Consider the following 19,403-nt stretch of genomic DNA (forward strand, 5'->3'; position numbering starts at 1 on the left):
CTCGTGTGAGTGACACCCTGTCAAAGACCTTATGGAAGTCCAGTTATGCAACATCCACTGCATCCTCTATCTATCCTACATGTAACCTCCACAAAGAATTCCAACAGATTCATCATGCAAGATTTTCCCCTAAGGAAACCATGCTGACTTTGTACTATCTTGTCCAGTGTCACCAAGTACTCCAGCACCTTACCCTTAATAATTATCTTTAACATCTTCCCAACCACTGAAGTCAGGTTAAATGGGCTTTAATTTCATTTCTGCTGACTTCCTCCTTTCTTCCAGTGCTAGGGAATACTTTTTTAATGATTATTAAAAGACCATTACTATTGCCTCCACAGTCTCTACTGCTACTTTTTTAAAACTCTAGCTGCAGTTCATCTTGGCTGGGTGATTTATGTACCCTGGGCCTTTCAACTTTCTAAGCAGCTTCTCCCTTGTAATAATAATTGCACCCACTTCTCTTCCTTCATCCACTACAGCATTTGGCACACTGCTATTTTCTTCCACAGTGAAGACTAATGCAAAATACTCATTTAGTTCATCTGCATCTCCTTGTCCCCCATTATTATTTTTCCGGTCTCATTTTCTAGCAGTCCTATACTTATTCTCATCTCTTTTATTTTTTACATACTGGAACAAACTTTCACTTTGATATTGTTTGCTTTAATATTTCATCATTTCCTCCTAATGATTCTTTTAGTTACTCCCTTCCCAAAAAGCTTCCCAAACCTCTGTTTTAACACTAAATTTTGTGTTGTATGCCCATCCTTTTTACTTTTATAGCTGTTTTGAATTCCGTAACAACAGAATGATAAAAAAAGAAGGAAATCTGTGTTTTGTAATAGCCAAGTAAGAGTCCAGACCTTAACCTGATTGAGAGGCTGCGGCATGGCCTGATGAGAGCTGTTCATGCAAGATAACCCAGAAATATTGATGAACTAAAATAGTTTTGTATGGTCTAAAATTCCTCCTCACCAGTGTGCAAGTCTAATCAGAAGCTACAGGAAATTCTTGGTGGCGTTTATTGGTGCTAAAGAAGGCTCTACCAGTTATTTAATACAAGGGTTCACATACTTTTTCCAATATATTTAATAAAGACATGAAAAGTACAATTGTTTCCATGTTATTAGTTTAGGCAGATTGTGTTGGTCTATTATGGCGACTTAGATGATGATCAGACCACATTTCATGAATAATTAATGCAAAAACCAGGTAATCACAAAGGGTTCACAAACTTTGTCTTTCATCTATATACCCTGGGGCTCCACATCTTTAGACCATGAAAAGGTTGATTTAATATTTCATGGTAAACCTAAAATCATCACTTCAGGGTAAAACTGTTTCCATCATTAATATAACCATATAACCGTATAACAATTACAGCACAGAAACAGGCCATCTCAGCCCTTCCAGTCCGTGCCGAACTCTTACTCTCACCTAGTCCCACCGACCTGCACTCAGCCCATAACCCTCCATTCCTTTCAATAGACAATAGACAATAGGTGCAGGAGTAGGCCATTCGGCCCTTCAAGCCAGCACCGCCATTCACTCTGATCATGGCTGATCATCCACAGTCAGTATCCAGTTCCTGCCTTCTCCCCATTACCTTTGATTCCGCTATCTTTAAGACCTCTAACCATCTCTTTCCTGAAAGCATCCAGAGACTTGCCCTCCACAGCCTTTCGGGGGCAGAGCATTCCATATATCCACCACTCTCCGGGTGAAAAAGTTTTTCCTCAACTCTGTTCTAAATGGCCTACCCCTATTATTAAACTGTGGTCTCTGGTTCTAGACTCACCCATCAGCGGGAACATGCTTCCTGCCTCCAGCATGTCCAATCCCTTAATAATCTTATATGTTTCAATAAGATCCCCTCTCAGCCTTCTAAATTCCAGAGTATACAAGCCCAGTCGCTCCAACCTTTCAACATATGACAGTCCCGCCATCCCGGGAATTAATCTTGTGAACCTACGCTGCACTCCCTCAATAGCAAGAATGTTCTTCCTCAAATTTTGAGACCAAAACTGCACATAGTACTCCAGGTGTGGTCTCACCAGGGCCCAGTACAGCTGCAGAAGGACCTCTTTGCTCTTATACTCAATTCCCCTTGTTATGAAGGCCAGCATGCCATTAGTTTTCTTCACAGCCTGCTGTACTTGCATGCTTGCTTTCAGTGACTGATGTACAAGAACACCTAGATCTCGTTGTGCTTCCCCTTTTCCTAACTTGACTCCATTTAGATAATAATCTGCCTTCTTGTTCTTACCACCAAAGTGGATAACCTCACATTTATCCACATTAAACTGCAACTGCCATGCATCTGCCCACTCACCCAGCCTGTCCAAGTCACCCTGCATTCTTATAACATCCTCCTCACATTTCACACTGCCACCCAGCTTTGTGTCATCGGCAAATTTGCTGAAGTTACTTTTAATTCCCTCATCTAAATCATTAACATATATTGTAAACTGCTGCGGTCCCAGCACTGAACCCTGTGGTACCCCACCGGCCACCTGTCCATATATCTACCAATTTAACTTTAAACAACAACATCGAACCTGCCTCAACCACTTCTGCTGGAAGCTCGTTCCACACAGCTACCACTCTCTGAGTAAAGAAGTTCCCCCTTATGTTACCCCTAAACTTTTGCCCTTCAACTCTCAACTCATGTCCTCTTGTTTGAATCTCCCCCAATCTCAATGGAAAAGCCTATCCACGTCAACTCTATCAATCCCCCTCATAATTTTAACTTCCCTCAAGTCCCCCCTCAACATTCTATGCTCCAAAGAATAAAGACCTAACTTGTTCAACCTTTCTCTGTAACTTAGATGAAACCCAGGCAACATTTTAGTAAACCCTCTCTGTACTCCCTCAATCTTATTGACATCTTTCCTATAATTCGGTGACCAGAACTGTACACAATACTCCAAATTTGGCCTCACCAATGCCTTATACAATTTCAACATTACATCCCAACTCCTATACTCAATGCTCTGATTAATAAAGGCAACATACCAAAAGCTTTCTTCACCACCATATCCACATGAGATTCCACCTTCAGGGAACTATGCACCATTATTCCTAGATCTCTCTGTTCTACAGCATTCTTCAATGCCCTACCATTTACCATGTATGTCTTATTTTGATTAGTCCTACCAAAATGTAGCACCTCACATTTATCAGCATTAAACTCCATCTGCCATCTTTCAGCCCACTCTTCTAACTGGCCTAAATCTCTCTGCAAGCTTTGAAAACCTACTTCATTATCCACAACTCCACCTATCTTAGTATCATCTGCATACTTACTAATCCAATTTACCACCCCATCATCCAGATCGTTAATATATATGACAAACAACATTGGACCCAGTACTGATCCCTGAGGCACACCGCTACACACCCTCCTCCAATCTGACACACAGTTATCCACCACTACTCTCTGGCGTCTCCCATCTAGCCACTGCTGAATCCATTTTACTACTTCGATATCAATACCTAACGATTGAACCTTCCTAACTAACCTACCGTGTGGAAACTTGTCAAAGGCCTTACTGAAGTCCATATAGACAACATCTACTGCTTTACCCTCGTCAACTCTAGTAACCTCATCAAAAAATTCAATAAGATTTCTCAAACATGACCTTCCACGCACAAATCCATGTTGACTGTTCCTAATCAGACCCTGGCTATCCAGATGATTATATATACCATCTCTAAGAATACTTTCCATCAATTTACCCACCACTGACGTCAAACTCACGGCTGATAATTGCCAGGTTTACTCTTAGAACCCTTTTTAAACAATGGAACCACATGAGCAATACGCCAACCCTCTGGCACCATCTTCATTTCTAATGAGATTTGAAATATTTCTGTCAGAGCCCCTGCTATTTCCTCAAGGTCCTAGGGAATATCTTGTCCACTAGTGGAGACTTATCCACTATTATATTCCACAAAAGTGCCAGTATTTCCTCTTCTTTAGTCGTCATACTTTCCATAACTACCCTTCTTGTTTCCTTTACCTTATACAATTCAATATCCTTCTCCTTAGTGAATACCAAAGAAAAGAAATTGTTCAAAATCTCCCCCATAGCTTTTGGCTCCGCACATAGCCGTCCGCTCTGATTCTCTAAGGGACCAATTTTATCCCTCACTATCCTTCTGCTATTTATATAACTGTAGAAACCCTTTGGATTTATTTTCACCTTACTTGCTAAAGCTTGTACGTTCTTTTAGCTTTTCTAATTTCTTTCTTAAGATTCTTTTTACATTCTTTATATTCCTCGAGCACTTCATTAACTCCAAACTGCCTATATTTATTGAAGATCCCTCTCTTTTTCCGAACCAAGTTTCCAATATCCCTTGAAAACCATGGCTCTCTCAAACTTTTAACCTTTCCTTTCAACCTAACAGGAACATAAAGATCCTGCACCCTCAAAATTTCTCCTTTAAATGACCTCCATTTCTCTATTACATCCTTCCCATAAAACAAATTGTCCCAATCCACTCCTTCTAAATACTTTTGTATCTCCTCAAAGTTAGTCTTTCTCCAATCAAAAATCTCAATCCTAGGTCCAGTCCTATCCTTCTCCATAATTATACTGAAACTAATGGCATTGTGATCACTGGACCCGAAGTGCTCCCCAACACAAACCTCCAACACCTGCCCTATCTCATTCCCTAAGAGGAATAATATAATGTTAATATAATATAATATAACGTAATGTTATCAAGGAAACTCAGAGAGAAGACATCTCAAAATATTCAAACCCTCAGTGGGTTAGGCAATCTAATGTTTTCACCGATGTCATACGTAAATCAGAAAAGGAAACTTGGAAGTTACTTGAAGCATTTCATCCAGATATATCCATTAAGGTGAGCACAATTCATAAAATTACTGAGGATTTCAGAGTCAAAGTATCGCTCTTTTATTTTTGATTATGTACCAGATTATGCATTACCTTTTTGCTCTCTTCCATTTCATGTTCAAACATAGCACTGAAGACTGGAGAACGAGCTAAATATAAACATAATTTTTTTAAAATTCAATTATTCAAGGTTTCTTATTATAATTAACTCCCTAAGATTTCTTCCATTAAATAATATACTAATAAGTTAAAAATTGACTGAAGGCGATATATAAAGTACAATAGCATGTAAACTAATTCATATTTCCATGTTCTGTGGTAATTATGTTTTAGAGAACTGAAGACCTGCCAGCTGATATTAAATAATTAGAAAGTACAGATTCCAATAAAAAATACAATCAAAGATCAACCCATCCAGCAGCTCTGGATCAAATTGTTAGCTTTTATACTTCAAACTGAAGGTTCAAGGGCTCAAAGTTTCATTTATTATCAAAGTATTCAACTCAAAGTATATAATTCTTCAATTCTCTGAGTAGCCGTGACACTAAGAAAGAAAAGAAAGGCAATATTATCATCACCCTCTAACCCCTATCTTCCTGAAAATAAAACACAAGAACAGGCATATAAATCCCCAAATCCCTCCTCCCATAATAAAACAAGTAAAACGGATCAGGCACATTGACCCCCCACCCCAAATCCCTACTTTTGCATTAAAAAAATGAGCTAAGCAGATCAGGCATATTGAGCTCCAAATCCCCTTCACCACATGAAAAAAATAAAGAGAAGCTGGGTGAAAAAAAACACAGTATATAAAAACTACAAGACTGAAAATATAGTCTATAATATAGGTTCATATCCAAATCACAGAAAAGTCCTGGACAACACTATGAACACAGCAGCAGGCTCTCCCCTCTCTGTTCAGAGCAATTAATTTAACGGTAAGTAGCCCGCACTCACCCTCTACACTTACTTCAATGTTTCAATCTCCCTCATCGATTTAAAAAGTGAACAATGGAAGATACAATCAGCAAAATGGAACAACATTGCAGTGCATCCCATCCTGCTGCCTACTTACTATGAGGTTCACATATGCTTACCATAATCCTCTTGGAGACTGCAGAGCACCTTAACACCCAAATGATCACCAAATGTATGCAGTCACCTATGTTTCAATCACACTCGTCGCTTTAATCAGTGAACAGTGGAAGCTACAATCAACGAAATGGTGTCTACCCTTGGCTCACGCAACATCGTGCAGCTTTCTCGCCATGAGGTTCACTCACACTGCCTTGGCCTCCCAAAATCCCCTCGGAATCTGCAGAGCACAGGATCACCCAAATGACATCCAAACAGCAAAACACAGGCACCAACAGTTCCAGAATCATGTTCAAAATGAGAAACAAAAGTTAAGGACATAAAAGAAGTGAAAAAGATAGTTTCATGATCCATCCAAAAGATGTCGAACAAAGAAGCAAAGTATACAGGCAGACATCTCACCTCTCCCGGAAGTTCCAGGAGTCTCCTGCATATTGATAGTGGCTCCCTGACACCCGGAAAATATATACAGTATCCAGGAAATAGATTTTTTTTTAGAAAGAGAAGGAGAGGGAGAGCGAGCATCCTGATTGGTTTCTCTTCGTGCTAAGAGTGGTCCCCAATCCCCAACCAGCAGGCTGCGAGGAAACAATATGATTTGGCGATATGAAATGATATTAGTCAGCTGCACTTTCCTCATTCCCTGTCACACACTGTTGAATTTAACGCACGCGAGGTCATCGATGACCCAAAACGTGCAAAGGAATGGGTCCGTGACCCATTTGTGAACGTCCCCGGTGAATCATCCATGTCAGCGCAGGAAAAAACTTGTTTATTTCGGCTTTTTCCTTGACTATGTGCTGGATGCGTTCTGGCTACCGCTGTACTGCTGCATTCTTCGCCCGGAGGTTTGGGACCACTGTTATAACTGAGTTATCACTACATTCATGCGAAGAAAATATGCACTGTGTGTTTAATATTAATTTCGTTAGATAAACCCCTCTAGAAACAAAATTGTGTGTATTAGCCACTTGCAAGTGACTTATAGTTGACTTATCATATAACCATATAACAATTACAGCATGGAAACAAGCCATCTCGGCCCTTCTAGACCGTGCCGAACTCTTACTCTCACCTAGTCCCACCGACCTGCACTCAGGCCAAAATCCTCCTTTCCTTTTCTGTCCATATATCTATCCAATTTAACTTCAAACAACAACATCAAACCTGCCTCAACCACTTCTGCTGGAAGCTCATTCCACACAGCTACCACTCTCTGAGTAAAGAAGTTCCCCCTCAAGTTACCACAGAACTTTTGCCCTTTAACGCTCAACTCATGTCCTCTTGTTTGAATCTCCCCCACTCTCAATGGAAAAAGCCTATCCACGTCAACTCTATCTATCCCTCTCATAATTTTAAATACCTCTATCAAGTCCCCCCTCAACCTTCTACGTTCCGAAGAATAAAGACCCAACTTGTTCAACCTTTCTCTGTAACTTAGGTGATGAAACCCAGGTAATATTCTAGTAAATCTTCTCTGTACTCTCTCTATTTTGTTGACATCTTTCCTATAATTCGGTGATCAAAATTAAACACAATACTCCAAATTTGGCCTCATCAATACCTTATACAATTTCAACATTACATCCCAACTCCTATACTCGATGCTCTGATTTATAAAGGCTAGCATACCAAAAGCTTTCTTCACCACCCTATCCACATGAGATTCCACCTTCAGGGAAATTATTCCTAGATCCCTCTGTTCTACAGCATTCTTCAATGCCCTACCATTTACCATGTATGTCCTATTTTGATCAGTCCTACCAAAATGTAGCACCTCACACTTATCAGCATTAAACTCCATCTGCCATCTTCCAGCCCACTCTTCTAACTGGCCTAAATCTCTCTGCAAGCTTTGAAAACCTACTTCATTATCCACAACTCCACCTATCTTAGTATCATCTGCATAGTTACTCATCCAATTTACCACCCCATCATCCATTTCATTAATATATATGACGAACAACACTGGACCCAGTACAGATCCCTGAGGCACACAACTACACACTGTCCTCCAATCTGACACACAGTTATCCACCACTACTCTCTGGCATCTCCCATCCAGCCACTGCTGAATCCATTTTACTACTTCGATATTAATGCCTAACGATTGAACCTCCCTAACCAACCTTCCATGTGGGACCTTGTCAAACGCCTTACTGAAGTCCATATAGACAACATCCACCGTTTTAATCTAGTCAACATTCCTAGTAACCTCTTCAAGAAATTCAATAAGATTTGTCAAACAGGACCTTCCACGCACAAGTCCATGTTGACTGTTTCTAATCAGACCCTGTCTGTCCAGATAATTATACATATCATCTCTAAGAATACTTCCAATCAATTTACCACCACTGACGTCAAACTCACGTCACGATAATTTCTAGGTTTACTCTTAGGATCCTTTTTAAACAATGGAACAACATGAGCAATACGCCAATCCTCCGGCACCATCCCTGTTTCTAATGACATTTGAAATATTTCTGTCAGAGACCCTGCTATTTCCACACTAACTTCCCTCAAGGTCCTAGGGAATAACCTGTCAGGACCCAGAAACATCCACTTTTATATACATTAAAAGCTCCAGTACTTCCTCTTCTTTAATCATCATAGTTTCCATAACTTCCCTACCCGTTTCCCTTGTCTTACACAATTCAATATCCTTCTCCTTAGTGAATACCGAAGAAAAGAAATCGTTCAAAATCTCCCCCATCTCTTTTGGCTCCACACATAGCTGTCCACTCTGATTCTCTAAGGGACCAATTTTATCCCTCACTATCCTTTTGCTATTAATATAAGCGTTGAAATACTTTGGATTTATTTTCACCTTACTTGCCAAAGCAACCTCGTATCTTCTTTTAGCTTTTCTAACCTTTTCTTAAGATTCTTTTTACATTCTTTATATTCCTTGAGCACCTCATTAACTCCAAGCCGCCTATATTTATTGTAGATATCTCTTTTTTTCCGAACCAAGTTTCCAATATTCCTCGAAAACCATGGCTCTCTCAAACTTTTAACCTTTCCTTTCAACCTCACAGGAACATAAAGGGTCTGTACTCTCAAAATTTCCCCTTTAAATTGGCTCCATTTTCTATTACATCCTTCCCATAAAACAAATTGTCCCAATCCACTCCTTCTAAATCCTTTCACATCTCCTCAAAGCTAGTCTTTCTCCAATCAAAACTCTCAATCCTAGGTCCAGATCTAGCCTTCTCCATTATTATATTGAAACTAATAGCATTGTGATCGATTGTGATCTAATTATCACCTACATTCCAGTTGCGTTTAACCCCCCCCCCCCCGGGGTTGGCTGATCCGCAAGAATATTGTCAATATTAAACTGGACCGCGGTTCAAAAATGGTTGGGGACCCCTGATTTAAACTAGCTGGCTAGCTGTCAAGGAGCTACACTATTGATGTCCTACATGATAAGGCCAAACTCCCTGTAGACTTGCTTAAAGTTGTAACAGAATAAACATGATAGTATAATAGAAGTACATATCTTAATGTCACTTCTGCTGCATATACCCAACTTGGTTTACAGATTAGAGAACATCACTAAACAAAGTATTAGGTACACCCTTGGAGGTCGATGGGAGGGGGATTTGGGGTTGCGGCGGGCGGGGGTGCTTCCTCTCTGAAATGAGTTTTTGCAGGGTGAGATGTCTGTACAGGCACCATCTTAACCGGAAGGAAGAACAAAATTCCGAGCACAGTTTTTACTGACTTAAGTCTGCAGCTTTCAAGGATTATAATATCATTTTCTACTACAGTACATAGCCCAGTGCATGATTAAACAAAGATAACACAGAAGTCTAATGATCAATGACATAATGAGTTGAAAGAACTAAACTGAATAAATGAAACAGAAATGGATGTAGAAGGAATCTCACTGGGTGAAAGACAACTAAACAAGGGTGATGTGTGGCAGATGTGACAGTTTAACCTTCAAATCATCAATTAAAACTGACATTATAGGAAGAATGAGCACAGCAACAAGTCACAATGTGGTCATCATGCATCAACCAGGGCTCTCCCAAGCAGTAATTTTTTGACAGAAAGGAGTTTTGAGATGTGCTGTTCAAGCTATTCTGAAGAAGCACAAAGAGACAAGCAAGGCTTAGGACCAGATACAGCGGTTAGCAATGGAAATTGACTGCAGCAGACAAGAGATACGTTAAAGTGACGTCCCTTCTAAATCTGAAGAAGTCCAGCACTACTATCAGCTCTGAACTCACAGAAACCACAGGGAATCCAAGTACAACTTCAACAGTCTGGAGAAGTCTTGTCAGAAGTGGTCTTTGAAGAGTTGCTGCAAAAATGCCATTCCTCTGAATGGAACAAAGCCAAGAGACTCACCTAAGCAGAGAAATACAAGGACTACAGTGCTGAACAATGGCAACAAGTGCTCTGGATTGATGAGTCAAAATTTGAAATTTTTGGCTCAAACAGGATGCAGTTTATCCATAGCAGGGCAGGACAGTGCTCATGGATGAATATCTGCAGCCAATAATGAAGCACAACAGAGATTCCCTATAGGTTTGTGGCTGCATCAACACACATAGAGTTGTAACATGGTCAGAATTAATGGAATCCTCAATGTTGAAAAATACAAGGAGATTCTCATCCATCACGCAATACCATCAGGGAGGCATCTGATTGATCCCAATTTCATTCTGCAGCAGGACAATGACAGCCAACAACCAAGGCCATAAATAACTTCCTTCAATGAAAAAAAGAACAAGGAGTTCTACAGCAGAGGGTATGGCCCCCATGAAGACCTGATCAATGACATCATTGAGGCTGTACAGGATTACATGGAGATACAGAGACAAATGAAATAGCCAAAATCTGCAGAAGAACAATGGTAAGTTCTCCAAAGTGCTTAAAACAGCCAATTTTCTTACAAAACTTCACGACGGTGTTCCTAAGAAAACTGAAGTAGTTTTAAAGGCAAAGGGTAGTCACACCAAATGTTGATTTGTTTTAGTTTTTTACTATTTAGAAACTTTTGATTATTTTTAAAAGATGTTGAAAAGATGTTTAACAATAATAATCATATTGACAAAAATATTTTAATTGATCAGTTATCAATATTTTGTTAAAGGAAAACATCCAAATAATTCCCGTAAAACAAATCACGACTTATTCCGGCTTGCAAAATCATCCATTACAAGTTTTTTTCCACAAAATAGTGTGGACATAAGGGTTTTGGCCTGAAATGTCAACTGCACTTTTTTCCATAGATGCTGCCTGACCTGCTGAGTTCCTCCAGCATTTTGTATGTGTTGCTGGAAATTAATGGTTTATGGTTAATAAAGTCACTGATCATTACTACAATTATTACTGACAGGCTGGTAACACATATATAGTGCTAAATATTCCATTCAGAAATCTGATGATAGAGAGGAAAGATCTGTTCCTGAAATGTTGAGTGAGTGGCTTCAGATTCTTGTACCTTCTCTTTAATGGTATCAATGAGAAGAGGGTAGGTCCTGGGTGATGGGGATCACTAATAATAGTGTCGTGTTTTTGAGGCATCCCCTTTTGAATGTGTCCTGGATGCTATGGAGGCTGATGCCCATGATGAAGCTGGCTGAGCTTACAACTTTCTCCAGCCTTTTCTGATCTTGTGCAGTGGCCTTCCATATCAGACAGTGATGAAACCAATTGGAATGATTTCCACAATACAGCTGTAGAAATTTACAAGTGTTGCAAAGCTTTAAGTTATATTTTCTGTTTCTGCAATGCAGAATGACAATAAATCCACTCCATGTCTCAAGTTCAAGTTAATTTTAATTCAACTATACAGATATATACAGCTAAATAAAACATCTTACCTTTGAGACAAGATGCAAAACACAATAGACACACACGCACAAGCACACACACACACACACACACACAGAACAGATATTGTTACAATCAAACACATAAAGTCCCAAAATAATATTAGCATGTCCCTAAGTGGCATAACTTGAAGATTGACAGGTTGGCATAAGTGTGAGGTTCATGTTTATGTAAGTATAAGGTTACTGGCATTACTACAAAAACATAAGCAGTAGTATAAATATGTGAAACAGCAGTAACAAAAAATGAAAATAAATACAGGATGAGAGTATGCCAGTGAGTTGGGAAGCTGATTTTTGAATGTTCTTAAAGTAGTTCTTAAAAGAATTCTTAAATGTTTGTCCAAAGAAAATCTATATAATATAAACTAGAAATTGGAAAGATCCAACTATGTTATCTGAAAGAAATGAATCAGAATACAACTATAACTGTGCACTGTAACTTTCCTCTTTTGCTCCCTACAATACGATCAGCAATATCACATTACCAATATGGTAGAATAAGACCAGGAAGTTTGTTATATTGAATGTTCTCTTCTATAAAACTGCTATCTCTAATGGATTCCAATTAACCAGGACACATGGGACTCAGTAGATTTTGGCCCAGTTAAGCAGTTGCCCTAGTTACCTGAAAATAATTAAAAAGGTATAAAAAATAAACTACCAAGTAACAGATAATGTGTTTAAATAAAATACAGAACAAATTAAAACCACACCAATGCTAAAACAGTATTATAGAATTGTGTATTAATTATAATAATTATCACTGGAGTAATTCATCCAGTCTACACTGTGTTCTATCGATTGACAATAAATGAACAAAATCAGCCCAGACAACTTGTGCAGAAAATTGACTACCTTCATACAAAACTGTATCTGATGATGGAGGCGAAGAAGTTGTATCTGAATCTTAGAAAGTGTGCCTTCAGACTCTTGTATCTCCTCCTTGATGGTAAAAATGAGAAGAGATCATGTACTGGCTGATGGGGATCATTAATGATGGATGTGAACTTTTTGAGGCATTGCCTTTTGAAAATGTCTGTGAAGATGACAGATGCTATGGAGAACTGTGCACTTGTTGAAGCTGGCTGAGTTTACAACTCTCTGTTGCTTTCTCCAATCCTGCGCAATAGCCCCTCCACGTCAGAAGGTGATGGAAATCTGTAGAAATTTACAAATAACTTTGGGGACATACCAGTTCTTCTCAAACTCCTCATAAAATTTAGCCTCCGGTGTGCCTTCTTTGTATTTGCATCAACATGTTGGGCCCAGGAATTTGAAACTTCTCAGCCTTTCCACTCTGATCACTCAATTAGGAGTGGTATGTGTGTTTTCTTGACTTCCCTGAAGTCAACAACCAATTCCTAATACTAATACTGAGTCAATGATGTTGCCATGACACCACCTAACAAGCAGATCTTGCTCCTTCTCACCATCTGAAATTGTGCCACCAACAATATTTGTTTTGCTAGCAAATTTATAATTGTGTTTGAGCTGTGGCTAACCACACAGTTGTGGGTGTAGAAAGAGTAGAGCAGTGCTAAGGAAACATTCTTGAGGTGTGCCAGTGTTGACTGTCAGTGAGGTGGAGATGTTATTTCTGATCTATACCGACTGTGATCTCCTGGTGAGTAATCCAAGGATCCAGTTCCAGAGAGAGGCAAAGAGGCTTAACTTTTTGAAAGCATTGATTAAAACTCAGGCTATGACTGTGTTGAATGCTGAGCTGTAGCTTGTTGTAGGTATTACTATTGTCCAAGTGATCCAAAGCTGAGGGTAGAGCCAGTGAGACTGCATGCATTGTAGAACTATTGTAACAATAAGCAAATTGCAGTGGGATGAAGTCCTTGCTTAGTCTGGAGTTGATTCTAGCCATGACCAACTCTCAAAGTATATCATCGTGGTAGATGTGAGTGCCACTTTGTAATTGTCATTGAGGTAACTCATCCTGCTCTTCTTGAGCAGTGGTATGATTGTCACCCTTTTGAAGCAGGTGGGAACCTCTGACTTCAACAGAAACAGATCGAAGATGTCCTTGAACACCTATTGGATGGCAGAGGTTTCACAGCCCTACCAGGTACACCATCAATGTCTGATGCTTTGTGAGAGTTTACCTTCTTGAAAGATATTTTGACGTCAGCCTCTGAAACAGACATCACAGGGTCACCAGACACTGCAGGGATTCACAGAGGTGTTTTTTATTCTTTTAAGCATACATAAAAGGAGTAGAAGGTCTGGATGCGGAGTATCACAGCCATTCATGATGTTAAGATTCACTTGATGAGAAATATTGGCCTGCAAACCCTGCCACTGCTGATGTGCATCTAATTCCATCTCTGATCTCAATCAGAACTGTTATTACACATTTGAAACAGCTTTCCATAGATTACACTTGGTATGCTTAAATAGATCTGGATCACTGGTCTTGAATACTACAGATCTAGCCCCCTGCAGAGCTATGAAACTCTTGGTTCATCCATGATATTTGGCTTGGGAACAGTATGGCCAACATGTTCTTTGAAGACATACGTTCGTCCAACAGGTCATGAGGAAGTAGGTGATAACTGTAGCATATTCATATTCAAAGATGAATCCATGAATATTGTCCAGTATGACAACTCAAAGCAGTCTTGTAAGCACTCCTCTGCCTCCCATGACTTCTTGGTGTTCACTACTAGTGCTGTGGACTTTAGTTTTTGCTATACACTGAGAGTATAAGTACAGCCAAGTGATCAGACGTTCCAAAGTGTTGGAGTGGGGTGGCATGCTAAGTGTTAATGATGGGATATTACAGTGGTGAAGTGTTTTGGCTGCTCAGTTTCATAGATGATATATTGCTGGTAGTTGTTCAGACTTCTTCAAGCTGACCTGGTTGTAATCTCCCACAATGATATAAAAGGCATCAGGGTGTTCTGTTTCATGCCTGCTAATGAGATTGCTCAGCTTCTCCAGTGCCTGCCTGACGTTAACCTGAGGTGAAATGTACATTGCTACCAAGCTGATGGCAGAAAACTCGCTTGGCAGATAAAATTAATAAGCATAGAGTCCCAAATAAACAAAGGGAATCCCAAATATTTTGATTAATTTTGTTCTTTAAGAGTTGTCTTTAGCAACTAATGGCCTAAATAAGTAATGGCTCAATTAAACGGAATCAGCTGTATATTTCCACATTCAACGAGTTCTTTATTTGCTCGAAAATGGCTTATAGTCAAGTTGAGGTTCTACATACTGCTACAAAATCCAACACAATACAACATGAATGAAAATCAAAATTCAAAAGTAAAATTAGCCAGAAGAATAAATTGAAGATGAAACTCAACAATATCACCTAAAATAGCTGGTTCGTCATATTAATGCATAATGAATTTAATGTTTTTCTGATTTACCCCATTTATTTTAATTACTCCTAAGTATCTCCTGCAAAAATCAAAATACTTTGCAACCACAGAAGGAACAAGACATTTATTCTTGAGTTAGGTCACTCATTTCATTGTATACATCATTACAAATTCTAGAATCCAGCTCATCAAGTATAAAATTGCTCTAAATGGTTAGCTGGATCCAGAAAGATGCAACAACAAACTGTCACACCTGAAATAATAAGTCATGTCTTCAGATATTCATCATGCTCCAAAAAGATTACATTAAGATTTCACTATTTTGACTTTTTCCTGAAAAGACAGGCAATTCAGCCCATCAAGTGTGCTTCACCATGCCATCATGGCTGATTTTTTATCCCTCTCAATCCTATTCTCCTGCGTTCTCCCTATAATCCTTGACATCCTTCAAAAAACCTACCAAATTCTGCTTTAAATATACCCAGTAACTTGACCTCCATAGCCATCTATGGCAATGAATTCCAAAGATTCACAACCCTCCAACTAAATTAATTCCTCATCACTGCAATTCTAAACGTACATCAACGTAAACTGAGGTTGTGCCTTCCAGTGCTAGATAGCTTCAATATAGGAAACATCCTCTCCACATCCACCCTAAGAAGGTCTTTCAATATTCAATAGGTTTCAAAGAGAACAGGTTTCAAATAGGTTTCTAATCATCAGCAAGTACAGGCCCAGAGCCTTCAAATGCACTTTATACATTATCAAGATCATTCTCACTGGACTCTCTCCAATACCAGACATCCTTTCATTAATAGAGGGCCTAAAACTATTCACAATACTCCAAATGCAATCTGGCCAATGCCTTATAAAGCTGTAGCATTATATTCCCGTTTTTATATTCTAGCACTATCTAAATGAATGTTAACATTGCATTTACCTTCCTTACCACTCAGTAAACTTGCAAATTAACCTGCATGAGGACCCTCAAGTGCCTTGGCAGCTCAGATTTTTGAATTTTCCATCCATTTTGAAAATAATCTATCCATTTATTTCTTCTAGCAAAGTGAATGACCATATATCTCCTGACATTTTATTCCATCTGAGACTTGATTGTCCATTCTCCAAATCTGTCTAAGTCCTTCTGAGCCTTCTACTTCCTCAAAACTACCTGCCTCTCTTTGTATCAACTTCGAACTTGGTCATTGATCCAACAATTTCATCATTCAAGTTAGTGACATATAACATGAAAAGAACTGGTCCTAACACAAACCCCTGTGGACCACCACTAGTCATTGGCAAACAGCAGCCAGCCAAAAAGGGGTCCATTTATTCCCACTCTCTGCCTCCTGCCAATCAGCCACTGATTTATCCATGCTACTATCTTTCCTATAATATCATGGGTTCTTAGATTAGTTAGCAGCCTCATGTGCAGCACTTTGTAAAAACCCTTCCAAAAATCCAAGTATACAAAATCCACTGACTCACCTTAGTCTATCCTGCTTGTTTTATTTCCTCCAATTCTAACAGATCTGTCGGACAAGACAAATCTTACGGAAACCATGTTAACTTTGGCCTATTTTATCATATGCCTCAAATACCCTGAAACCTCATTCTTAATAATGGACTCTAACATCTTACCAACCACAGAAGCCAGAGTAATTGATTTATAATTTTCGGTTATTTGCCTCTCTCCTTTCTTAAAGAGTGACATTTACAAATAAAATAAGTCAAATAAAATGTCCTAGTCCTGAAGAACCATTCCAGAACCTAACATTTCTTGGAAGATCACTACCAATGACTCTGCAGTCTCATCAGCTACTGTTTTCAAAATGCTATGATCTGGTCCTTCTGATCCAAGTGAATATGTACCTTCAGAACTTTCAGCTCCCCAAGCATACTCTCCTTAGCAATGTCAGCACCCACCTCTTCTCCCAACACTCCTGAATTTCTGGCATGCTACCAGTGAAGATTTATGCAATATACACAATGAGATCATCTGCTATTTCTTTGTTCCCCATTATTGACTCTCCAGTTTTATTTTTCAGCAGTCGAATATCCACTTTCACCTTCCAGTATCCTCTTTGATATCATAGGCTAAAAATCTGTCCTTAAGTTATGTCAGTATTAGAATTAGCTATACATTTGCGAGATATACATGTTGGTTGACAGTGATATTAATATAATAATGCTCCAAACCTGCTAAAATTGCCTTATGTGCTTGGAATTCTTGGCCTGCTACACAAAGGCAACAGTCTGTAAACCTAGAGTTTTCCCATATTCCTCCAAGCTCATCAGCTAACCGACATTCAGGAACTTTCACCATATTCATGGTGTTCTGGCCTGAGATATTCACCGAATCCTGGACCACACTAACCTACAGTACAAAAGAAATACATAATAGTGGTACACTATTATTGCATTTAATTGCTAATGTTCCAGTTAGCATTATTTAAAATAAATGCAAAATCACCATTATTAAAATAATGACATACAGAAATACAGACTTAAAACTTTTTTGGGCTTCTAATTGGGTACAGATATCAATTATAACTGAGGTTTCGATGTCAAACTTAATGAGGATGGTGGAGTTTGTCATCAAAGCATCAGTTACAATTGATACCTGTAATTGGTTAGAAGCCTGAGAAGAGTTTATTCATTACATACACCAGGAAAGCACCAGCTCGTTTTTTAAGACATTTTGTGCATAAATATAACAGAGGTCACAAGGAAAGTCAATATTAAATGCTTTTTACCTTGATAATCTGTTGATTGTTGGAAAGCCACTTTCCTAATAAAAATAAACATCACTAATTGCCCACAACTCAAAGTTCAGATAGTCTTCAAAATTTATTGAACTCTGAAAGTGACTGCAACACCAATATACAAACTGAAGGAGCATTATGATTTTTAAAACACAGCTAAAAGCTCACATATAGCAGCATCATTGCCTTTACTATTTTCCTTTCAGCTGTCTACAGTAGTTCCTGGCATATTTATAATTCACGATTAAAGTTGATAAATAAGTAATGCAATTTTAACAGAATAATGAGCAGAAAATACACAAATTAGAACAAAGAATTTTATTTTGCCCTTCCCTACCTACTAATGAGATTTAAATATGCATCAATATACACCAATGGGCAATTATTTGTCAACCTCTAAATGTTGAAGTAATGACTTCTAAATATGTTAAGTGAATAATCTGCATAAAAACATATTACTGCCTAATGGCACCTATGAACATTGAGACATATACATAATAAAATGTGAATTAATCAATATGTGAAGTTTGATTCTCAAAACCCCTTATATCTGTTTTAAATCTGCATTGCATTTTCATGTGAACACAGCTAGAGTTCACTCAGAAATCAGGAGGGCAAAGCAGGACATAAAAGAGATACTGTATGTATACTAAGAGCAAAAAGATATCTAGAGAATGAACTGGTCCCTTAAGGATCAGTATGATCATTTATACGCAAACAACAGGAATTCTGCAGATGCTGGAAATTCAAGCAACACACATCAAAGTTGCTGGTGAACGCAGCAGGCCAGGCAGCATCTGTAGGAAGCGGTGCAGTCGACGTTTCAGGCCGAGACCCTTCGTCAGGACTAACTGAAGGAAGAGTGAGTAAGGAATTTGAAAGTTGGAGGGGGAGGAGGAGATCCAAAATGATAGGAGAAGACAGGAGGGGGAGGGATGGAGCCAAGAGCTGGACAGGTGATAGGCAAAAGGGATACGAGAGGATCATGGGACAGGAGGTCCGGGAAGAAAGACAAGGGGTGGGGGGGGACCCAGAGGATGGGCAAGAGGTATATTCAGAGGGACAGAGGGAGAAAAAGGAGAGTGAGAGAAAGAATGTGTGCATAAAAATAAGTAACAGATGGGGTACGAGGGGGAGGTGGGGCCTTGGCGGAAGTTAGAGAAGTCGATGTTCATGCCATCAGGTTGGAGGCTACCCAGACGGAATATAAGGTGTTGTTCCTCCAACCTGAGTGTGGCTTCATCTTTACAGTAGAGGAGGCCGTGGATAGACATGTCAGAATGGGAATGGGATGTGGAATTAAAATGTGTGGCCACTGGGAGATCCTGCTTTCTCTGGCGGACAGAGCGTAGATGTTCAGTAAAGCGGTCTCCCAGTCTGCGTCGGGTCTCACCAATATATAAAAGGCCACATCGGGAGCACCGGACGCAGTATATCACTCCAGTCGACTCACAGGTGAAGTGTTGCCTCACCTGGAAGGACTGT

At 39.2% G+C, this 19,403-nt stretch overlaps 1 protein-coding gene across 1 annotated transcript in view; it reads right to left on the reverse strand.

Moving 5' to 3' along the window:
* The window catches only part of LOC134341066 (speckle-type POZ protein-like), a 202,829-nt gene that overhangs the window by 85,126 nt on the left and 98,300 nt on the right, over nt 1-19,403 (reverse strand). Inside the window, exons 5-6 of the mRNA XM_063038816.1 lie at nt 17,353-17,530; nt 4,965-5,020 (exon numbers count right to left, since the gene is read on the reverse strand). Of these exons, the coding sequence (XP_062894886.1) occupies nt 4,965-5,020; nt 17,353-17,530 (234 nt within the window). The remainder of the gene's footprint in view (nt 1-4,964; nt 5,021-17,352; nt 17,531-19,403) is intronic.

This window comes from Mobula hypostoma, chromosome Y (assembly GCF_963921235.1).
Source record: "Mobula hypostoma chromosome Y, sMobHyp1.1, whole genome shotgun sequence".
Lineage (NCBI taxonomy): Eukaryota > Metazoa > Chordata > Chondrichthyes > Myliobatiformes > Myliobatidae > Mobula > Mobula hypostoma.